Source organism: Dendropsophus ebraccatus, chromosome 1 (assembly GCF_027789765.1).
Source record: "Dendropsophus ebraccatus isolate aDenEbr1 chromosome 1, aDenEbr1.pat, whole genome shotgun sequence".
Lineage (NCBI taxonomy): Eukaryota > Metazoa > Chordata > Amphibia > Anura > Hylidae > Dendropsophus > Dendropsophus ebraccatus.
The window spans coordinates 223,611,494-223,636,146 of record NC_091454.1 but is presented as its reverse complement, the minus strand read 5'-3'; the positions used below and the strand labels follow the sequence as shown (position 1 = coordinate 223,636,146).

Here is a 24,653-nt window from a genome sequence, read left to right as displayed (position 1 = left end):
TCTGTGGCCGGTCACCGATGCCCTTTGTTGCCTATAGGGACTATTCTGATCACTGAGACCACTTACAGTGTTTGGGTCTCCTATCCTAAGGTATACCACTCTACTCTAGACCCCACCAATGCTGCTAAATCTTCTGCACAACTCCTGTGTACAACTCCACATTGCTCCCGATACGACTCCAGAAGCACTGGCACCTGCTCCACCAGCTTTAAGACCATCAAGCATCTTCAACTTCCACCCACTCCTCCATATACATGTACGTTTAGATAAGCTTGGCTGGGAAAAGGGAAGAAAGCACGGTTCAGGGAAGAAAAAGAGCGCTGCACCTCACACCTATGGCTGACACTAGTGCTTCTCGGCTGCATAAAAAACATCAGAATTTTGTGTATGAATTGATCAAGCCACACTGCCCCATGTACCGCGTTTGTCCCATTCTATCTGCAGTAGCAATGGTTAGCGCAATACCTTATCCAGACTTGTGCTGTTTGGGGGCGGCTTCCTCCGCCGGCGGTGCTGGCTGGGAGTTTTTTGGGGGGGCATTTTTGGGTCTGGTCCTGTGGCATGGGGGTTGCAGGGCCGTTCCATGGCCCCCCTTCCCTGCTCATGCATGCCTGCGGGGGTGGTGGTCACTGACCGACACAATGTGGACTTAGTGTAGGGACCCATGTGTATCAGATACCTGCACGCGGTACATGGGGCAGTATGGCTTGATCAATTCATACACAAAATTCTGATGTTTTTTATGCAGCCGAGAGGTACTAGTATCAGCCATAGGTGTGAGGTGCAGCACTCTTTTTCTTCCCTGAACCGTAAAAGGGAAGAAAGCAACTGCCAGACGGCATCTTATTTTCCCGAGGACAAATGGGCAGGAAGGCCAAAATCTGCTGTCGGGGAGCAGAGTAGGAGGTCATCCATATGCAATATCTAGTAGACTAGAATCTCCAATATTGGCTAAATTGATAGATACACATGTGATATGTAGAGGACTATGAAGATGTGATGACACTCCCAAGGATTTCTGAACTAGTGCACTATTTTCTCAACCACTTGCCTGGGAATCACTTTGATTTAATTAATTTTGGCCAAATGATCCTGCCAGGACTCCAGGACCACTACTAATTTTCCAAACCAGAAACCCATCTTAATTAAGTCCAGTTGGATGGAGATCAGACCAGGACCCAATTTCTGAACCCAGCTTCCGACTTCCCCCAGTTGACCTTGGCTGAACTCCTTGCAGGTCTGGCGAGGGCCGTCACCAAACGTTGGTCAGTACACACCTCAGACACTTGGCCACCTGAGCCGGATTGTGGAAAATATTTTGTTCCAGTGGGAAGATCTGGCAGAGATATGAGAACATGTTCATCTTCTTTTCAACAGATCTTCTTTCATTGAGGAGGAAGAAGTATCGAACACTTTGGTCAATGCCAAGATCTTGTAGATACCATAGAATATATATATATACGTGGAGAGTCCCAACAGATCTATCTCCATCGCATCCAGTAGACAAGATGCTGACCCTCGTTCTGCTCCTTCTTCCCATCCAGGCCTCTCTGGCTCAAGACATGTACAGCTCTGTTCCCAATGGAGGTAATTTTGGAGATTGGGGGACTCTTCACGAGTGCCCCAGCGGATCTAGATTAACCGGCTTCTACATGAAAGTGAGTTGTAAATTTAGGGTTTACATATATGTATATATATATTTATAGAAATTTTTAAGTTTTCCAATTCTCCGTATAAGATTATTAAGTTAAAACTTTAGTAAAACTCGGGGTGGTCTCAGAGTTAGTGTTGGCTCACACAGAGGAATCCGGGGGATAACCCGCCACGGATTACACCGCTCACCCCTGTTCATGGCCGTGCACATCTCCACCCGTTCCATAGACTTCGTTCTATGCTCTGGCACATTCTGCCGTATGTCCAAAGAGTTGTCATGCCAATTCTTGGGCGGACGGTGGACTCTTCCTGACCATAGAACCAAAGAGTAACAGTCAAACACCATAACCATACGCCTGTCTGTGGCATTTTGCTCTTTTCTCCTCCTTTCCTCTCTAACCTTAAATTCTGGTACAAAAAAATTACAAGATTTCCCAAATATCAGGGAATTTAGAAACCTTTCTGTCAGCAGAATTGTGAATGCAGCTCTGGATAAAAGAACTCATCTGATCGACTTATTTGATTATGTGTACCATGAAATCTTGGTTGTCTTTTTAGGTGGACAGAAAGACGGTGACGGTGGATAACTCAGCCGTCAATGCCATATTTTTGTTCTGCACTGATATTTCCACTGGAAACCGTGTGGGTACTGTAACTTCCGCTGGAGGAAAGTAAGTATCTCCGATCTTACTTATTATTGATGTCGCTTATGTGCTAGCAGCAGCACCATATAGAAATTGCGTCCCTTGGGGCTCACAGTCCATTTTTCACGTCTTACGGTGATCCATTCTTCCTCCCACTTTGTTGAAAGATATCTTGGCACTTGCCAAATAATAACTATAGGCATGGTCCAAGAAACAGCGACACCCTTGTCCTTAGTTTGCATCTGGTATTGCAGCTTGGTGCCACTGACGTGAATGGACCTGAGCTGTAATACCAGACACCACCTGAGGACAGGGGTGGTGCCTTCTCAGAAGGTATACCTTCAAGGTGTCCAGATGGCTTGAGGTGTCCTCTGCTCCCCCCACTACGCCTGGTGCCCAGACTGTAAACTGCTGAATTATTTTATGTTTGTAAATTTTATATAAATTTGTAAAATAAAAAATAAAAAACATAGACAATAGGTCTTTTGCAGAAATAAGTAGTCCAGGCAATTTTAAGAAACTTTGTAATTGGGTTTATTAGGCAAATATGCCATTATCTGCATTTAAAAAGACTTTCCCAAGGTCCCCCCCCCCCCCCCCCCCCCCACACACACACACACATTCCTCTCCTTTCTGTCATCCAATGCTCAGAATAAGGAAATCTCAACTATTTTACATCAGTCGGGCCCTGTCTGTTCTATGGAGACGGGAGGAGGAGGGAGATTAGTCAGCAGCAGAGAGCAGAGAACAAAGAATTACACAGCAAGGAGCCGCTTAAAGCCCCTATTCAGAGGTCAAAGAGATCAGTGCTGACTGTCAGAGGAGATAGCCTGGTGATGTAGCTGTAAATTAACTCTTTGTTGTCCTGTTTTGGTGCCTCGTCTCCCTCCACCCCTCCTCTCTTCATAGGGAACAATGAAGACAGGGGGAAGAGCTTCAAACGGCTTTTTCATGATAAAAATGCATTTTTTGGCTAATAAACACAATTACAAAGTTTCTTAAAATTTTTAATGACAGTGATACTTTAATAACTAAATCATGAAGCAGAATAAATATAATACATAAGTTTTTCATTCATTTTTATTGGTAATTTTAATTTGATAATAGGTAATGCCGGGGGAGGGTAAAATCAATAACATCTACTTACCTCCCCGGCTCCAGCACTGCCACCCACATTCTGCCGCTCCAGTCTCCCGGTGTCTGGCTGCTTCCTGGTCTGGCTTTAGACATGTCGTGCCTGCTCAGCATTCAGCCGGTGTAGCAGCATCCCGACTCTGCCCCTGATTGGCTGAACAGGCCTGTCCATCATCTTATGTCCTGTCTCACACCAGGAAGGGGCCGAACACCGGGAGGCAGGAGCAGCGGAATGCGGGCGGCAGTGCTGGAGTCGGGGAGGTAAGTGGATGTTATTGTTTTCACCCACCCCAGGCATTAGCAAAAAAATGGTCCCGGTCAGAGTACTCTTTTAGGGTGCGTTCACACATACAGGATCTGCAGCAGATTTGATGGCGCAGATGTGAAGTTGCAGATTCAAAACAAACGTACAGATTCAAATCTGGGCCATCAAATCTGCTGCAGATCCTGTACGTGTGAACACACCCTAAGGGTCCTATTTCACAGGCCGAGGAGGGCCCGATCAACGATGTAAACGAGCGGCAATCTGCTAGATCGCCGCTCGTTTACTGGGCCTATTCCACGGCCCGATGATCGTTGAGCGAGGGCTGCAGGGACATCGTTTCCGATGTCCTTGCAGCCCTTGCAGTATTATACATTACCTGTCCAGGTTTCTTCTCCACGCTGCCTTCCTCCCTGGATCCCGCACGCTCTATCTTAAGAATGGCCGGTCAGCTGACAGGCCACACTCAGCCAATCACAGGCCGCGGGGGTCCCGGCCTGTGATTGGCTGAGCGCTGCGTCAGCTGACCAGCCATTCTGAAGAAAGAGCGCGCGGGATCCAGGGAGGAAGACAGCACGGAGAATAAGCCTGGACAGGTGATGTATGCTGCTGCTTCTTCTCAAATCGTGGGTCGCCCGCCGCGCACCGCTATTCAACCGTAGCGATGCGCGGCGGGGGAACGATGATTTTAGGTCTGGCCCTAAATGAACGATCGGCCGATGACACGATCATCGGCTGACCGTTCTCTCTATTTCACCGAACGATAATCGGCCGAATCGGGCCAAATGGGGCTGATCCGGCCGATTATCGTTACTGCGGAATAGGGCCCTTAGGCTATGTTCACACAACGTGAAGAGACTGGCTGTTCCGAAACCCGGCCGGGTCACAGAACGGCCGGTCTCTGCACGGATCATCCCGGTCGGATGATCGTTATGGCCGTAGTGTTCTGAGGCGGGCGCATCAGCGCACGCCTGCATCAGAACCTCCCACAGCACACAATGAAGCAAGCGGCCGGTGCCGCTCGCTTCATTGTGTGAACTGACAGGGTTTCCTACGGCCGCAAGTCATTGACTTTCGGCCGCAGAAAACTGACCTGTCAGTTATTTGCGGTCCCATGCGGGATCCCGGCTGGAGCATATACAATGTGTATACGCTCCGGCAGGGATCCCATAAAAGAACATGCTGTGTTCACCCGTAGAAAGTACTTTTACGCAGTGTGAACATAGCGATAGTTCACACATACAGGATCTGCATCAGATTTGAAGTTGCAGATTCAATGCAAAGCAAATCTGGGCCATCAAATCTGCTGCAGATCCTGTACGTGTGAACGCACCCTTAATACTAAATGGATTAAAGAAATATGACAGGAAGAACACTGACTCTTTGAGGGTTAATGGTTGATTTCCCATACAAGTGAACAAGGGTGGCCTAGGGGGAAATGCATACACCAACTTTTTATCTATTGTGATAGGTACCATGGTTCTCCATAGTAGTGACTGAAATTCAGCTTAACATAAAGGCACCAGGGCTTAGAACTAGAGATGAGCGGAGCGGGCTCCATGTGGGTTCATACAAAACCGAACGATTGGCTTTTGAATCCCGCTGTCTCCCGCTCAGCCCTCAGCCCTCAGGCTGTATCCACCTTCTCCACAGATCGGCAGACAGCGGGATTTAAAAGCCAATCGTTTGGTTTCGTATGAGACCAAATGGAGCCCACTTCGCTCATGTCTACTAAGAAACCTTTGTCCTCCATTTAAATAGACCGGCTATACATACAGGGGTTAAGGGCCTCGTCAAGGCCTCCTCCTTCCTCCTCCTTCAACACATAATCAGCCCGCGTAAAAGTCTCAGCGATCAGCCAGCGATATAGATCGGCTACACATGTCATAGCAATTGAGCGTTTGAGCGAACAAACGTGGAATTACAGCGAGTGATTAACGATAATTTTAGGTGCAGATCTAAATCAACAATCGATTTTCTGATTGTTGCCTGCAATTACACAGAACGATTATTGTTTAAATTCGAACGATATAACGATTTTTCGCACGATAATCGTCCTGTGTAATAGGGCCCAAAGCCAGCAATGGATTTGAAAAGAGGAGAAATCTCAGGCTTTCCTTTATGACCTGATCTCTGTTTATAGCCTGTTGCTGGCTTTGGCTTCAAATCTTTGGCAGATAATCTTTCTGTGTAAATGGACCCTAATAGCAGACGATTAAACAACCAACGAGAAATCATTGGACCTATTTTAATCGTTGATCGTTTGCCAATCGTTCAGTCGTAGCTCTGAAATAAACACAATAGCAATGACAGGACGGCCGCAAGAATGATCATAAGTAACGATCGTGATTGGGTGAACCATTTCAGGTCGTTCGCCATGGCGGTCGCTTGAGATTGTTTATGGTTAATCGCTGAAAAAACACTTTGTGAATAGGACCCTTAGGGGCCTATTCCACGGAGCGACCATCGGCCGAATTCCGCTCCGTGGAATAGAGAGAACGATCAGCCGATAATCGTGTCATCGGTTGATCATTCATTTAGGTTCAGACCTAAAATCATTGTTTGTCACCGGCGCATCGCTATGTGGAATAGCGGTACGCTGCGGCGACCGACGAACTCACAAGCACCATACATTACCTGTGCAGGCGCAGGTCTTCTCCTTCTCCTGGTCCCGCGCCGCAGCAGCTTCGGAGCAGCCTGTCTGAGCTGACAGACCGCTCAGCCAATCACTGGCCGGGACCACCGCGGCCAGTTATTGGCTGAGCGGTCTGTCAGTTCAGACAGGACGCTCCAAAGCTGATGCTGCTGTGCGGGACCGGGTGAGAAGGAGAAGACCTGTGCCTGGACAGGTAAAGTATGAAACATGGGCTGCAGGGACATCGGTAACGATGTCCCTGCAGCCCTCGCTAACGATTATCGGGCCGTGTAATAGGCCCAGTGAACGAGCGCCGATCTAGCAGATCGGTGTTCGTTTACATCATTGATCGGGCCGTGCTCGGCCAGTGGAATAGGACCCTTACTCTCCTTTTCAGGCTACAGGGCCATCTAGTAGCCTCCTCTTCTTGTCTCTCCGAGGCTGGAGGACAACGTCAACTTTTTAAAAACAATGTTCCATGATCTCAAACCATTGTCTTCTTTGCAGCTTCGGGACAGACGGACCAGAATATAATTGTAAACCAGGAACATATGTGGTCGCCTTCGCTCTGAGTGTCGGAAAAAAAAACAGTTTTGATGATACTGGCATCAACAACTTCAGGTTCAAGTGCTCAGATGGGACAACCATAACCGGAGATGGTATGCCCTGGGGAATCTGGGGCGGCTGGAGTGACAAATGTCCAAATGGAATGAGCGCCATCAAGACGAGATTCCAGCATGATCAGGGACCATTTAAAGACGACACCGCGCTCAACGATGCCCAGTTTCTGTGCATAAGCAATAGCCAGTGGAGCATCAAGGGATGAAGCTGAATCCTGTAACACCAGTTTTAGATGCGGTCACGCACGAGATGATAAATGAGTGTTAGTTCTTAGTGGCGGCCACTAGAGGCCATTTATATGGTGATCATTTTGTGGAGGTGGGGGGTGTCGGGGTAATTCTTAGTCTGTCGTGTTCTTTACTCTTCTTCATTTCTCACCAGTCACAAACCAGATTGATATATTGTGAAATCCTAAATAAAACTTGTATCCGATCAATGTAGCCTTTGTTATTGGTTATGTCCATTAAAAACGCGGTCAAGAAATCAAAAAATGGACGAAAACCTGAAGTAAGGAGAAAAATGTTCTTCTACAAGACCCAAAATTTATGAATGGTGGGTACTGCCCATCATCTTCAATGGAGAAATCCTGACGGACTGGGTTGTACAAAAAAAAAAGTGATATTACATGGGCCCAATATATACAAGTCATGGGGGTTGTCTCATAAATGTCCTATTAGGCTATTCAGATGTCAGGGCCCAATGACCATACAAGCGTCCATGTAATACTATGAATCTGTAAGGAGTGAGGTCAGGATGGGGCTGGTTCTTACATGTAAGAGGCTTTCTGTGAGGATATACAGGTAACTAACTGTACACAGGTGTATAGGAATTAGCAAAGATACAGGTAGGCGGCCCCATGTAGACATGTCGGGTGCCCCATAGTCTTTATTCAGCCATCACTGTATACGTCATCACTAACATCTAGTACTGTAATAACAATCAGTAGTTGAGGGGCCCATATATTGCCCTTACATAGGGGGGATACTCTGTCAGTATCTGCACCGCATCATATTATGTGTATACCTGGTCTATAGGCTTCACAATATGGCGGCTGATGGATGGGAAGTTCTATGGCTATAGAGTATGTGCTGTGGACACCATGTTAGAAGATCCTATAGCAGTAACAGTACCTCCCACAGTCATTCTGTAGACACAATCATACATCCCCTAATAAAGTCGTGTTCTACTAGTGGCGCCCACTAGAGGACATTCATATACTGGGAATTGGGCCGGGAGATGTCTCAGTTTCCAACCACAAATCTGATCCTCAAATTCTGATTGTCTTTTCTATTGGTTATATCCTCTGAAATGTGCAAAAGAAGAGCCTGTGGAGCCTCATCAAAGAGTCTGAAAACACAGGACTAGCCCGATATCCCTCCGGGAAGGACCCAGCCGTGGGGTGGCTCCTGTAAAGCACCTAGGACTTCACTGCATTGAGCGCTTTCACTCGCAGCCAGCATTGTTGTCGTTTTGGCTGGTCTCCCTGAGATCAGCGATCTGTTTCTATTATATCCTCTGAAAGCCACAGTCAAAAGGGGGTTAAGAGTCCAAAGTTCTTCTACCAAACTCCAAATGTTTCCTCCATAAGGGCCCTTGCACACTAAGTTAAAGAGGCTGAATTTACAAGTGGAGTCTGCTCGAAACTCTGCCTGTTTTATTTCTTCGATGGGATTTCTCTTGTGCCTCCTCTCCCCGCTCAGAGAATGAACATGTTCGGAGAGGAGAGGCCCAAGAGAAATCCCATCGAATAGGACAGGCTGAATTTCGAGCGGAATACACTGTGCGGACTCCGCTCATAGATTCAGCCTTTTTAACTCAGTGTGCAAGGAGAAGAACCTGACCAACGCTGGCCACCTGCCATCTTCAGTGGAGAAGTCCCACTAGTTGGGATGGTAGGACATCAAGACATGACGTAAGCTTTGGGTTCTTCTGGAGAGGCCCATTGCGGGATCACTAGTAAATGGAAGCTTCAGGTCTTATTGGGAGTCACTGTAAATGGTCTTACCCATCTCATATAGGTGGACAGTGAATTAGGCAAAGATCAGACCAAAACTTCATGGAACACAATCTCAGGTTCTACACTGCTACAAACCATCACAATACTGGTAGTTTGTACACCGGGTTAATGGCACTCTATATACAATGACATCATGAGCTGAAAGGCAACAGGTAGAGAAGAGTCTATGGCTCCCAATATGGCCATAAATTAACTTCCCATCATCCTTTGTGAGCTTCGGGTCTTCTACGAGGGCCATCAAGATGTCGGAAAGTCTGGATCAGCTTCAAGAGTCTAAGGTTATGGCTTCTGAGGAAAGCTATCTATCTGAATGTGTCTGACTCTAAGGTGCTAGGAGGGGCAGTAGACGAGACCACCGAGCGGCCATCCAATAACCTGGTGGAGTTCTAACTTGTATAGGGAAACTGACACAAAAATTCCCCAAAATACAAAACAATCAGCAACCAAGTAAGCAGCAATGTTTTTCTAAGCCTGAATAACTCATCACTATAGACTGCACATCCGCCATTTACACAGGACGATAATGAGGGCGTTATCGGCCGGGCAAAAGACGTGATCGGCCGATAAATAGTGGATGGGAGTCTGTGCTGTTATCAGTGATCTCAACAGAAAATCTCTATGAACAGAGCTCCCCCTAGTGGAGACCAGAGGAAACTGCTGGAGCTCCAAGTACTAAAGCATGAGAGCACCAGGGCCCCCATGTAGGACAGGAGAGAAGTTCAGCACCGGGCCCTGCTCACCAGGGGCCCCATGTAGGACAGCAGGAGAGAAGCTCAGCACTGGGCCCTTCTCGCCAGGGGCCCCATGTAGGAAAGCAGGAGAGGAGCTCAGCACCGGGCACTGCTCACCAGGGGCCCCATGTAAGACAGCAGGAGAGGAGCTCAGCACCGGGCCCTTCTCAACAGGGGCCCCATGTAGGACTGGAGAGGAGCTCAGCACCGGGCCCTTCTCACCAGGGGCCCCAGGTAGGAAAGCAGGAGAAGAGCTCAGCACCGGGCCCTTCTCACCAGGGGCCCCAGGTAGGAAAGCAGGAGAAGAGCTCAGCACCGGGCGCTTCTCACCAGGGGCCCCATGTAGGACAGGAGAGGAGCTCAGCACCGGGCACTGCTCACCAGGGGCCCCATGTAGGACAGGAGAGGAGCTCAGCACCGGGCCCTTCTCACCAGGGGCCCCAGGTAGGAAAGCATGAGAGGAGCTCAGCACCGGGCCCTTCTCACCAGGGGCCCCATGTAGGACAGCAGGAGAGAAGCTCAGCACCGGGCCCTTCTCACCAGGGGCCCCATGTAGGAAAGCAGGAGAGGAGCTCAGCACCGGGCCCTGCTCACCAGGGGCCCCATGAAAGACAGCAGTAGAGGAGCTCAGCATTGGGCCCTGCTCACCAGGGGCCCCATGAAAGACAGCAGTAGAGGAGCTCAGCATTGGGCCCTGCTCACCAGGGGCCCCATGAAAGACAGCAGTAGAGGAGCTCAGCACCACACCACACCACAACCTCAGGTGTCCTCTCCTCCTACCAATGACCTCAATGATACAACCATAATACAGGGGAGGACACAAGTATCACCTACTAAACACTGCGGAGGAATAAGGGTTAAACTCCATCCAAAGTCCCATCACCCGACCTGCACCCTGGACCCTGGACTCATCCGGAGCAGCCGGAAGAAACCAGTCACACCCATACACACCAACACACACACACCAACACACACGCACCAACACAGGTAAACACACACACGTACACACACATACACACATACACATACACACACACAAACACACACACAAACACACGCACATACACACATACACATACACACACACACACCAACACACGTACACACATACACCAACACACACACACACATACAAACATACACACACACACACACAAACACACGTACACACACACACGTACACACACACACGCACATACACACACACCACCACACGTACACACACACACGCACATACACACATACACACACACCAACACACGTACACACATACACCAACACACACACACATACAAATATACACACACACAAACACACGTACACACACACACGTACACACACACACGCACATACACACATACACACACACCACCACACGTACACACACACACGCACATACACACACACACACACCAACACACGTACACACATACACACACACAGCCCTCTGAAGCAAAATTAGTGTTTCTTCAAAAATAAGAAAGGGTGCTATAATATTTTGTTTTTCCTCCAGAAAAATGGCGAGGGCGAGGGCTCCCCCCCCCCCCCATGAACAAAAATCACACATTATGCTAGATTCTCTTCTTGTACTGTATGGGGTAGGTGTTTCTTTTTGAAAAATGATTAAAAAAAAAAGTTCTGGGACTCGGGAGGAAGTTGTCACTATCCTGTACAGTACCCCAAGTGTCAGCGTGTCACTATCCTGTACCCCAAGTGTCAGCGTGTCACTATCCTGTGCCCCAAGTGTCAGCGTCTCACTATCCTGTGCCCCAAGTGTCACTATCCTGTACCCCAAGTGTCACTGTCCTGTACCCCAAGTGTCACTATCCTGTACCCCAAGTGTCACTATCCTGTACCCAAAGTGTTAGTGTGTCACTATCCTGCACCCCAAGTGTCACTATCCTGTACCCCAGGTGTCAGTGTGTCACTATCCTGTACCCCAAGTGTCACTATCCTGTACCCCAAGTGTCACTATCCTGTACCCCAAGTGTCACTATCCTGTACCCAAAGTGTTAGTGTGTCACTATCCTGCACCCCAAGTGTCACTATCCCATATCCCAGGTGTCACTATCCTGTACCCCAGTTGTCAGTGTGTCCCTATCCTGTACCCCAGGTGTCCGTGTGTCAATATCCTGTACCCCAGGTGTCCGTGTGTCACTATCCTGTACCCCAAGTGTCACTATCCTGTACCCCAAGTGTCAGTGTGTCACTATCCTGTACCCCAAGTGTCACTATCCTGTACCCCAGGTGTCCGTGTGTCACTATCCTGTACCCCAGGTGTCAGTGTGTCACTATCCTGTACCCCAGGTGTCAGTGTGTCACTATCCTGTACCCCAAGTGTCACTATCCTGTACCCCGAGTGTCACTATCCTGTACCCCAGTTGTCCGTGTGTCCCTATCCTGTACTCCAGGTGTCAGTGTGTCACTATCCTGTACCCCAGTTGTCAGTGTGTCACTATCCTGTACCCCAGTTGTCAGTGTGTCACTATCCTGTACCCCAGTTGTCAGTGTGTCACTATCCTGTACCCCAAGTGTCTGTGTGTCACTATCCTGTACTCCAGGTGTCAGTGTGTCACTATCCTGTACCCCAGTTGTCAGTGTGTCACTATCCTGTACCCCAGTTGTCAGTGTGTCACTATCCTGTACCCCAAGTGTCTGTGTGTCACTATCCTGTACTCCAGGTGTCAGTGTGTCACTATCCTGTACCCCAGTTGTCCGTGTGTCACTATCCTGTACCCCAGGTGTCAGTGTGTCACTATCCTGTACCCCAAGTGTCACTATCCTGTACCCCAAGTGTCACTATCCTGTACCCCAAGTGTCACTGTCCTGTACCCCAAGTGTCCCTATCCTGTACTCCAGGTGTCAGTGTGTCACTATCCTGTACCCCAGTTGTCAGTGTGTCACTATCCTGTACCCCAGTTGTCAGTGTGTCACTATCCTGTACCCCAAGTGTCTGTGTGTCACTATCCTGTACTCCAGGTGTCAGTGTGTCACTATCCTGTACCCCAGGTGTCAGTGTGTCACTATCCTGTACCCCAGGTGTCACTATCCTGTACCCCAGGTGTCAGTGTGTCACTATCCTGTACCCCAGTTGTCAGTGTGTCACTATCCTGTACCCCAGGTGTCAGTGTGTCACTATCCTGTACCCCAGTTGTCAGTGTGTCACTATCCTGTACCCCAAGTGTCTGTGTGTCACTATCCTGTACTCCAGGTGTCAGTGTGTCACTATCCTGTACCCCAGTTGTCCGTGTGTCACTATCCTGTACCCCAGGTGTCAGTGTGTCACTATCCTGTACCCCAGGTGTCACTATCCTGTACCCCAGGTGTCAGTGTGTCACTATCCTGTACCCCAGTTGTCAGTGTGTCACTATCCTGTACTCCAGGTGTCAGTGTGTCACTATCCTGTACCCCAGTTGTCCGTGTGTCACTATCCTGTACCCCAGGTGTCAGTGTGTCACTATCCTGTACCCCAAGTGTCACTATCCTGTACCCCAAGTGTCACTATCCTGTACCCCAAGTGTCACTGTCCTGTACCCCAAGTGTCCCTATCCTGTACTCCAGGTGTCAGTGTGTCACTATCCTGTACCCCAGTTGTCAGTGTGTCACTATCCTGTACCCCAAGTGTCTGTGTGTCACTATCCTGTACTCCAGGTGTCAGTGTGTCACTATCCTGTACCCCAGTTGTCCGTGTGTCACTATCCTGTACCCCAGGTGTCAGTGTGTCACTATCCTGTACCCCAGGTGTCACTATCCTGTACCCCAGGTGTCAGTGTGTCACTATCCTGTACCCCAGTTGTCAGTGTGTCACTATCCTGTACCCCAGGTGTCACTATCCTGTACCCCAGTTGTCACTATCCTGTACCCCAGTTGTCACTATCCTGTACCCCAGGTGTCACTATCCTGTACCCCAGGTGTCAGTGTGTCACTATCCTGTACCCCAGGTGTCAGTGTGTCACTATCCTGTACCCCAGTTGTCACTATCCTGTACCCCAGTTGTCACTATCCTGTACCCCAGTTGTCACTATCCTGTACCCCAGGTGTCACTATCCTGTACCCCAGGTGTCAGTGTGTCACTATCCTGTACCCCAGTTGTCAGTGTGTCACTATCCTGTACCCCAGGTGTCACTATCCTGTACCCCAGTTGTCAGTGTGTCACTATCCTGTACCCCAGGTGTCACTATCCTGTACCCCAGTTGTCAGTGTGTCACTATCCTGTACCCCAGGTGTCACTATCCTGTACCCCAGGTGTCACTATCCTGTACCCCAGGTGTCAGTGTGTCACTATCCTGTACCCCAGTTGTCAGTGTGTCACTATCCTGTACCCCAGGTGTCAGTGTGTCACTATCCTGTACCCCAGTTGTCAGTGTGTCACTATCCTGTACCCCAGGTGTCACTATCCTGTACCCCAGTTGTCAGTGTGTCACTATCCTGTACCCCAGGTGTCACTATCCTGTACCCCAGGTGTCACTATCCTGTACCCCAGGTGTCAGTGTGTCACTATCCTGTACCCCAGTTGTCAGTGTGTCACTATCCTGTACCCCAGTTGTCAGTGTGTCACTATCCTGTACCCCAGTTGTCAGTGTGTCACTATCCTGTACTCCAGGTGTCAGTGTGTCCCTATCCTGTACCCCAGGTGTCACTATCCTGTACCCCAGTTGTCAGTGTGTCACTATCCTGTACCCCAGGTGTCAGTGTGTCCCTATCCTGTACCCCAGGTGTCACTATCCTGTACCCCAAGTGTCTTTATGTCATTGCACCTGTAAAAATCCCTACTGAAATAATTACAAATGATAAAACTTTTGGGATTCTGAGGGATTACGTCATGGTGCAGTCACCTTTCTAGCTGATCCAGCATGTTCCTGTGAGAACTGATAGGAGAGGGGAAGGTCCAAGTCTTATCAGTCTCTGAGGATTGGGAAACAGTGACCGGAGTGCAGCAGAATCAGGAAACTCCAGGCACTGCAACATGGACAGTCTACCACCCTGGAGGTAGCCATGCCGTGTGCAGCCCTGGCGGACATGAGCTGCCCCAAAGTCCTCCGCCTGCTCATCCCATTGGCCGTGATATTCCTCTTTGTGTACCTGAGCTCCATGAAGCTTCGTAAGTATTTAAACTATGAGAGTAATCTGGGGGTCATCATGGCTTATGTAGACCTTTCATGTAAGGCTCGAGAGTCTACAACCAGATGAAACACTTAGATGCCACCATTTATACATATAGGTGGTAAAGCTGGGTGTCTTGGGTTCATGGGTAAACCCAGTCTCAAAGTCAGCCAAGGTCTCATCAATCAAAACTTTGTGAGTTCATAATTGTGAGAGTGATTTTCACTCTTTGGGAGCCTATCCAACCTGAAAGGCACCTCCAAAGCTTCAATACAGTCCTCTGCAGGCGGGGTGGTCAGTCACTCCTCCCAGCTGCCAGATGGCAGTCTTCTAGGAAAGCTCCCTTGGTACTATCAATGTTTTGGTATGGTCCATGGTGATCTCTAGGTATAGTTCATGTTTATAATCTCATATGGTCCATTGTGATCTATTGGCTTTGTCCATGTTGAAAATTTGATACAGTCCATTGTGATCTATTGGTTTTCTCCATGTTGATCATTTGACATGGTCCATGGTGATCTCTTGGTATGGTCCACGGTGAGCTCTTGGTATTGTCCATGGTGAGCTTTTCATTTCATCCATGATGATCTCTTGGTTTTGTCCATGTTGATCATTTGATATGGTCCATAGTGATCTATAATGTCTATAACGATCCCTTGGTATTGTTTATGGTAATCTCTTGGTATTGTCCATAGTGATCTCTTCGTATTGTCAATAGTGATCCCTTGGAATTGTCCATGGTGAGCTCTTGGTTTCATCCATGGTGATCTCTTGGTTTTGTCCATGTTGATCATTTGATATGGTCCATAGTGATCTATAATGATCCCTTGGTATTGTCCATTGTAATCTCTTGGTATTGTGCATAGTAATCTCTTGGTATTGTCCATAGTGATCTCTTGGTATTGTCTATGATGATCCCTTGGTATTGTCCATGGTAATTTCTTGGTTTCACCCATAGTAATCTCTCGGTATTGTCCATAATGATCACTTGGTATTGTCCATGGTAATCTCTTGGTATCGTCCTTAGTGAGCTCCTGTTATTTTCCATAGTGAGCTCTTGGTATTGTACATGGTAATCTCTTGGTATTGTCCATGGTAATCTCTTGGTATTGTCCATAGTGATCTCTTGGTATTGTCCATAGTGATCTCTTGGTATTGTCCATGGTAATCTCTTGGTATTGTCCATAGTGATCTCTTGGTATTGTCCATAGTGATCTCTTGGTATTGTCCATAGTGATCTCTTGGTATTGTCCATAGTGAGCTCTTGGTATTGTCCATAGTGATCTCTTGGCATTGTCCATAGTGATCTCTTGGTATTGTCCATAGTGATCTCTTGGTATTGTCCATAGTGATCTCTTGGTATCGTCCTTAGTGAGCTCCTGGTATTGAGCACATAATCTCTTAGCAATATCGGTGGGTTCTCTACTATGGAAACAATAATCCTTGAAGCTCAGATCTTGGTTGATGTAGCCTCTAGAGGTTTGTATCCTCCCTGTAATGTTGTTGCTGCTGGTTGGGTATAACTATACAGGTGATGGCTGGACGAAAACATCACTGACCATTTCAGAAAGTGACACCCTCTGAGGTCTTCACTATGACCTAACCCCCCATTAATAATTGTCTATAGACATTTCATGGTTGTATGCTGAACCACAGGAGCATAAAGGGCCCCAGACCCACTGATATCCATTGGTACATGAGGGTCCATGGCAATTGCTTCCTTCATTGACTTCGTTGCAATGTTTCCGTAGAGTTATGAAGCTGTGCTCACCCCTTTGCTGGGCTCCATAGTAATTGCTGCCACTGAGATAGGTTGTGTGCACATATTTATGTAACGTGTCCATCTGTGTATATAGTATACTGTCCTGAATGTTTGTATCATATACCTATCCTTAATACTTTCCCCATTATTTATAGCAGATCCTGCCCTCCACGAGTGCATAAAAGATGGAAAACCCTGCGCCCAGGTGGAGAATGAAGTCATCCCGAAAGAGGAAGTGAAAGTGAGTGTATAACCCACATAGGGTGACTACATGACTGCCAAGTGCTGGTATAACCTGGGCACTAGGGGCATTGTATATAGTGATAAGGAGCATGCTGCTATAACCTGGATATATAGTGATATGTAGCATGCTGGTATAACCTGGGGATCTCCTGTATATAATTATATATGTACAGCTGGTATAACCTGGGGATCTCCTGTATATAATTATATATGTACAGCTGGTATAACCTGGGTATATACTGTATATAATTATATATGTACAGCTGGTATAACCTAGGTATATACTGTATATAATTATATCTGTACAGCTGGTATAACCTTGGGATCTCCTGTATATAATTATATATGTACAGCTGGTATAACCTGGGTATATACTGTATATAATATATATGTACAGCTGGTATAACCTGGGTATATACTGTATATAATATATATGTACAGCTGGTATAACCTGGGGGTCTCCTGAATATAATTATATATGTATAGCTGGTATAACCTGGGGATCTCTTGTATATAATTATATATGTACAGCTGGTATAACCTGGGTATATACTGTATATAATTATATATGTACAGCTGGTATAACCTGGGTATATACTGTATATAATTATATCTGTACAGCTGGTATAACCTGGGGATCTCCTGTATATAATTATATATGTACAGCTGGTATAACCTGGGTATATACTGTATATAATTATATATGTACAGCTGGTGTAACCTGGGTATATACTGTATATAATTATATCTGTACAGCTGGTATAACCTGGGGATCTCATGTATATAATTATATATGTACAGCTGGTATAACCTGGGGATCTCCTGTATATAATATATGTACAGCTGCTATAACCTTGGGGTCTCCTGTATATAATTATATATATACAGCTGGTACAACCTGTGTATCTCCTGTATATAATTATATATATACAGCTGGTATAACCTGGGGATCTCCTGTTTATGATTATATATATACAGCTGGTATAACCTGGGGATCTCCTGTATATAATTATATATGTACAGCTGGTATAACCTGGGTATATACTGTATATAATTATATATGTACAGCTGCTATAACCTGGGTACATACTGTATATAATATATATGTACAGCTGCTATAACCTTGGGGTCTCCTGAATATAATTATATATGTACAGCTGGTATAACCTGGGGATCTCCTGTATATAATTATATATGTACAGCTGGTATAACCTGGGGATCTCCTGTATATAATTATATATGTACAGCTGGTATAACCTGGGGATCTCCTGTATATAATTATATATGTACAGCTGGTATAACCTGGGGATCTCCTGTATATAATTATATATGTACAGCTGGTATAACCTGGGTATATACTGTATATAATTATATATGTACAGCTGGTATAACCTGGGGATCTCTTGTATATAATTATATATGTACAGCTGGTATAACATGGGTATATACTATATATAATTATATCTGTACAGCTGGTATAACCTGGGGATCTCCTGTATATAATTATATATATACAGCTGGTATAACCTGGGGATCTCCTGTATATAATTATATATGTACAGCTGGTATAACCTGGGGATCTCCTGTATATAATATATGTACAGCTGGTATAACCTGGAGGTCTCCTGTATATAATATATATGTACTGCTAGTATAAGTTATACATCTCCTGTATATAGTGATATGGGCCATGCTGCTATAACCTGGGTATCTCTGGTATATTATTATAGCTGTATATGGTGATACGGATACTGATATGATTGTACACTCTCCCGCAGCAGGTGGAGGTCCCCGGATCTCTGAGGGATGGTGCCTCCTACCTCCAGGTTGTTGAGACTTCATTGAAAAACTGCAAAGGGAAGAATTTCCAAATAGGAAAAATGCTGCAGTCCTTCCACTCCTGTGTGACCAAAGACCAAGAGGTTTTACTGGACGTTTACCTAGAAGCATGGCGGGAGCTTATCAAGTGAGTTTACTCCACTCTCTTCCCTCCTAGGATGTAAGGTCATTGTCCATACCTTCCTGCTAACCTGCGGTCTCTTCCATCAATCAGGTTCATGGACTCTATGGGGACCGTCTTTACCTTTATATCCCATGAAACTGTAACCAAAATCAACATCCTACAGAGCTACCTTAATGGGGAAAACGGGAGAAGCTACCGGACCGTTAGGTCCATGATAAAGTACGAGCTGGAGAACGACGTGGTCAACTTCAAGGAGCTTCCTCCCAACAGGGTTCCCTCTGGATGTCGGACGTTGTTACGTATGCACCGAGCCTTGAAGTGGCTGGAGGTTTTCCTCTACAATGTTGGCACCAGGCCCAGTCAGGACAAGACCTCTGAAATGTGTGCGGAGGCCTACCACAAGACCCTGGCTCACTATCACAGCTGGTTCATCCGACAGGTGGCCGAGGTGGCCTTCCTTGCCCTGCCTCCTCTGGAGGAGATGTACAAGCTGGTGTGTGTAAGGGACCATGCTGAAGCCAGAGTTGTCCTCTTGACCACCGTAGATGCCATTGTGAAGGTCTACAACCTTACTCAAGAACTGTATTTGGAGAACCAGATGTTGGATCTACCGTGAGAGTTGACTTTTATGGAAATATATTGAGTGAAGACTAGAAGGATGATGAAACATGTTCAGGACTTGGACATGACTGTGGAGGTAAAAGACTGCTGAAGAACTTCCAAGATGTGACAAGACCGTCCAACATGAAGCTGCTTATATACAGTATAATAAGATGGTGGATGCTTCCCATCATGGACATTTATGGCCTAACGACTTTAGATCGGTGAGGGTTCTGAAGATGAGATGTACGGACAAGGACTGTTCTCTGGATCGGTGGTGGTCTGACTAAAGGGACCTTATTTGAATGATTTTGTACGACCAAGGACTGTTCTAGGATCGGTGGTGGTCTGACTTCAGGGACCTTATTTGAATGATTATGAACTTCATGTACATTATAGCTCTATTGGGGGATATATGTACTAGACTGGCCCAGGCTGGGGTACTTGTTTGATCATTTTGTGATGAAGGTGCTCATTACAGAAGGTACCTCTCTCATGTGACAGCTGGTCTTTACGAGACATCTCCTATATAGTCAGATGTAATGATGTATTGGGGCTCAATAAATGTCAGTGGGATGGGCCCACTAACCCCCAGGTCCATAGCTGTAGGGTCACAATTTCCTTCTCGCCTACAAATGATTAGTAAGAGAGTAAGCAAAAATACTATGTGACATGGAGGCATAAACCAGCGCCAGGATGGGGTCCGTGCTATGGGGTCACCATGTCTTCCCCAGCTCAGGGCCTATGAGTTTCTATAGGTTGCAGATGCATAAATCCAAATATACATATGATTTTGTGTCTGGAAGGTCTTAGGAATGGATACTGCTTTGCATGGGCTGAAATGGCTGATTACAGAGAGTAATACATTGCATTTATCCCAAGCTTAAAGGGATTGTCCAGAATTAGAAAAAACATGGCTGCTTTCTGCCAAAAACAGCAGTTTGTGTGAGGTATTACATTTGAGCTCCATTAAAGTGAATGGAGCTGAGTTGTTATGCCCGGCACAGCCTCAGAACAGGGGTGGCGCTGTTATTGGAAGGATTTATCCTAGAAAACCTCTCTAAAATGGCTAATAATTAGAAACAATAGCATAATCACCTGTCCTACTGTCAGCTTCTTGTCTGATAACATTATACTGAGCAGTCGGCATTATACGCCCCCCCCCCCCCATGCACAGTCACTGACCCCTTCAGCCTGTTAGCAGCCGTATTGCATACAGCCTCCTAGTTCTCTATAGGTTTGCTGTATTACGAGCCTCCGCTGACACATCAGAACCGCAGCATTCGGCACCGGGGCCGCCGTCACATCATGTTCTCGGCCCTGTTTACCCTCTATTTATAACCTGGGCTTATCCAGGCAGCATTATCTGACCTCCGGGGGCCGAGGCATCCCAGGAAGCACTGAGTGTGTGAAACCAGATCATCCAGAGGCGTCCAGGCAGCTGACAATCGCTCTCCAATATGATAATGCTGCGCCGCTTCCGGTTATAATGAGAGGCCCGAAACCCAAGACGTTGTGTACCACATAAGTATATATGGGGCCCCCGATAAGTGGTTATCACCCTCTTATCCCCTCATCCAAACCCGAGGGCGCTAGGAGGAATCTATAAGACAAGGTGCGGACTCCTCACACCAATGTTCATGGTCACACACACACACTAGCTGGTGCAGTTTCTTAAACGTTACAATGTCAATAGGCCCAACTTCTATGACCATCCAGGAATGCCCATCATATGCCCTCGCTATGGTTCCCTCTATCCATACCGGACCTCAGAGGCAATGATACAGACGGAGGTTTATGATGACTGCACCACTAGACACCATTATGGCTCTCCTCTAATTTTCCTCAAGTACCAACTAGGAGACAAACAGCACTTCTCCCCTATCACCACGCACATATTCCTGTAAGTACCTGTATCTTCCTGCCAGTACTAGGCCCATGCCTGTACCTGTATCTAATAGGCCTAAGTCCATACCTGTATCTTCCTGCCAGCACTAGGCCTAAGTCCATACCTGTATCTTCCTGCCAGTACTAGGCCTATGCCCATGCCTGTATCTCCCTGCCAGTACTAGGCCCATGCCTGTACCTGTATCTACTGGGCCTATGTCCATACCTGTATCTCCCTGCCAGTACTAGGCCCATGCCTGTACCTGTATCTACTGGGCCTATGTCCATACCTGTATCTTCCTGCCAGTACTAGGACCATGCCTGTACCTGTATGTACTAGGCCTATGCCCATACCGGTATCTCCCTGCCAGTACTAGGACCATGCCTGTACCTGTATTTACTAGGTCTATGCCCATACCTGTATCTTCCTGCCAGCACTAGGCCTATGTCCATACCTGTATCTCCCTGCCAGTACTAGGCCCATGCCTGTACCTGTATCTACTAGGCCTATGTCCATACCTGTATCTTCCTACCAGTATTAGGCCCATGCCTGTACCTGTATCTACTAGGTCTATGCCCATACCTGTATCTTCCTACCAGTATTAGGCCTTCCTGACAGTACTATGCCTATGTCTATACGTTTGTCTTTGTCAGTATGGCAGGCACTATTATTTATACATTATGGCAAGCACTATAATATATACAGCATGACAGGCACTATAATATCTTTAGTATAGCAGGGACTATCATGTATATAGTATAGAAGGCACTTTTATTTATACAGTATGGCAGGCACTATTATATATAAAGCACGGCAGGCACCATTATACATACAGTATAGCAGGCACTATTATATATACAATATGGCAGGCACTATTATATACACTGTATACAGTATGGCAGGCGCTATTATATATACACAATATGGCAGGCACTATTATATACACTGTATACAGTATGGCAGGCGCTATTATATATACACAATATGGCAGGCACTATTATATACACTGTATACAGTATGGCAGGCACTATTATATATACACAATATGACAGGCACTATTATATATATATATATATATATATATATATATATATATATATATATATACAGTATATCTCATCTGTATAGATTATAACTAATCTCCCCCTCCTCCGAGGTTTATAGTCTCAGGTAATGTATTTTCCTGCGGCTGCGGTGAGGACTACATTTCCCATCAGCCCCCGGGGCTGGGGAGGAAGCAGCGTGGGTAGCTGAGGATCAGCTGCTGCTGTCTGTAGTGAGTGCAGCCTCTCTCCAAGGCTTTTTATAGGACTGGTGGGGGATGGGGCGTGAAAGGAGGCCAGCGACATACGATGCCTCTCTCCCGGCCTCTGGCTAATTCATCCATCCAGGAGGGGGGGATCCCAGGATTAGTGGTGTCATCTCTGCGGCCGCACCGTGCAGGTGACCAGGGCCGTACCAAGGCTGCGTTATAATCATCTCTTCCTCCGGATGCTGCCATAACCACCGGCTCGCTGGATGCTCCTCATCCCGACATCTGCAATATTGTATCATTGCACAATCCGGGCCTGGGATTCCCAGGAAGAAGGAGGCCACCGTCCCGAATACTGCCACCGGAGCCATATCCATATTCATGAGCAGCTGCTGACACCCTGGATCCCATGACAGCGTTCAATGACGGGCTGCGAAAATACCGTAACACCTCTGTCTGCATCCAGGACCGCCGCCTTCACCTTACACACTCAGCCCTGAGCCACCATCTCACCAGGAAAATACCTTAGTTAATTTTCAGAAGAAAAAAAAAAATTGTTGGAAATGTTTTAATTTTCGAAATTTAAATTCAAAATTTAAATTTTTCAAAAAGGTAATCAACATATTACTATTCTATACTGACAAGTATTTTTTTTTTTCCAATTCCCCGGGAAAATGTAAGAACTTTTAATTTAATTTAATTTTTTTTTTTCCGAAGGTAAAGAAGATAATGGTGACGAGAATTTTTGGAATTTTGTGAAACTTCTTATTTGAACTTTTATGACTGTTATTTATTCGTTAATATGAAGTGAAGATTTGGTATTGGAAATTTCTTCAATTCAATGTAATTTATTTATTTTTATTTTAAAAGTTTTTGAAGACTATATTTAAAAATATTTTGAATTTTTTTTATATAGATCGGTCTCGGAAATTTTAAGAAATTTTTTTGGATAATAACGAATTTCTTATCGATAATTGAGGACGAAGGTGGCTGAGATGGAGCGGCAGAGAGCGGAGATGCTGATAAAGATCGCCAGGGTGCGGCTCCAGTGCGGGAGAACGGGGGACGCCCTGAATTACTTGTACCAAGCCCAAAGCCTCTACCCGACCCGCACGGCAGCCGGCCTCATCCAGGCCATACGTGGAGGCTATTTTGAAGCTGATGGTGGCCACAGTGGCCCAACACCCGGTCATTATGAGCAACGGGACTTCTGGGCCCAGCAGAACCACTATGCCGGTTGTGGGAACTGTGGCAGACCGGAGTGGCAGGAAGAGGAGGATGAGGAAGATGATGATGATGATGATGATGAAGATAACGATGAGGAGGAGGAAGAAGAAGAAGAGGAGGAAAGGGTGGTCCAAGGCTTTGATGACCAGGAGGATTATTACCGAGTCCTTGGAGTCAGGAGAGATGCCGACACCGAGGTGATACGGAAGGCGTATCGCAAACTGGCGCTGAGATACCACCCGGACAAGAACAACTCCCCGGGAGCTACAGAGGCCTTCAAGGTGAGCCGGTACTGTATATATAGCTTATGTAAGGGGTGACAACTGACATGGCTGCCAACCGAGGTCCCACAATGGTTGTCACCCACCTGTCCCAGACTCTTCCGGTAAATTTCTCTATAACCATCTCTCTATTACTTGTATAGCCGAATCCCTTAACAGATAAATTGCTCGGGAACGTGGGAGAAAATGGATGCCGACTCTTAGAGAGAGTCCATAGCGGTTGTCACCCGGTCCTCCCACATGGACTCACTGCTGATATGTGGGGAGGAGGTCTGGCTATGATGTCCTGCTGGTGCCACCTTTACCATTAGCTTTACCCTTTAATACTCTATATATCTCCGGAGGAGAGGGTAGTTAAATGGTTAACGTCAACGTCCCTGGTGCTCTAGAGTAGTTAAGGTGTTAATTCCAACTTCCCTGGTCATCCAGGAACCGGAGTGGTCAATGTCAGCAGCATCCTTGGTAGCCGGACGTAATGTAGAGGCCAATGATAACATCCCTGGTGGTCTAGGGCAGTGTTTCCCAACCCCCCCCCGAGCAGATCCTGATGTGAGGATACCCCATACAGAGGACTCCTGGGGTCATACCTGATAGAGTCACATCACCTGTACAATCCTCACACCATGACCTGTGGGAA

The 24,653-nt window shown here is 46.7% G+C and overlaps 3 protein-coding genes across 6 annotated transcripts in view; all 3 read left to right on the top strand.

The window, feature by feature from the left end:
* Positions 1-1,471: 1,471 nt before the first annotated feature.
* LOC138770389 (vitelline membrane outer layer protein 1 homolog) lies at positions 1,472-7,385 on the top strand. The gene is made up of 3 exons (XM_069949490.1): positions 1,472-1,658; positions 2,212-2,324; positions 6,836-7,385. Exons 1-3 carry the CDS (start codon positions 1,509-1,511, stop codon positions 7,152-7,154), a joined length of 582 nt encoding a protein of 193 aa, XP_069805591.1. The 5' UTR covers positions 1,472-1,508; the 3' UTR covers positions 7,155-7,385.
* Positions 7,386-14,624: 7,239 nt separating this feature from the next.
* Positions 14,625-19,970, top strand: GLTPD2 (glycolipid transfer protein domain containing 2). Of its 3 annotated transcripts, none has more exons than XM_069949468.1 (4): positions 14,625-14,798; positions 16,721-16,803; positions 18,584-18,771; positions 18,859-19,970. In XM_069949468.1, exons 1-4 carry the CDS (start codon positions 14,693-14,695, stop codon positions 19,382-19,384), a joined length of 903 nt encoding a protein of 300 aa, XP_069805569.1. In that variant the 5' UTR covers positions 14,625-14,692; the 3' UTR covers positions 19,385-19,970. The 3 variants fall into 3 exon arrangements, with proteins under 3 accessions (XP_069805569.1, XP_069805579.1, XP_069805560.1); XM_069949478.1 differs by having other exon boundaries at positions 16,718-16,803; positions 18,587-18,771; XM_069949459.1 differs by having other exon boundaries at positions 16,718-16,803.
* Positions 19,971-22,430: 2,460 nt separating this feature from the next.
* The window catches only part of LOC138770367 (dnaJ homolog subfamily C member 18-like), an 8,325-nt gene continuing 6,102 nt past the window's right edge, over positions 22,431-24,653 (top strand). Inside the window, exons 1-2 of one of the 2 annotated variants that reach the window (XM_069949445.1) lie at positions 22,431-23,120; positions 23,425-24,016. In XM_069949445.1, coding sequence (XP_069805546.1) covers positions 23,504-24,016 — 513 coding nt within the window. In that variant the 5' untranslated portion in view covers positions 22,431-23,120; positions 23,425-23,503. Of the gene's footprint in view, positions 23,121-23,225; positions 24,017-24,653 lie in introns of both variants that reach the window. The other variant, XM_069949438.1, reaches the window with a different exon arrangement.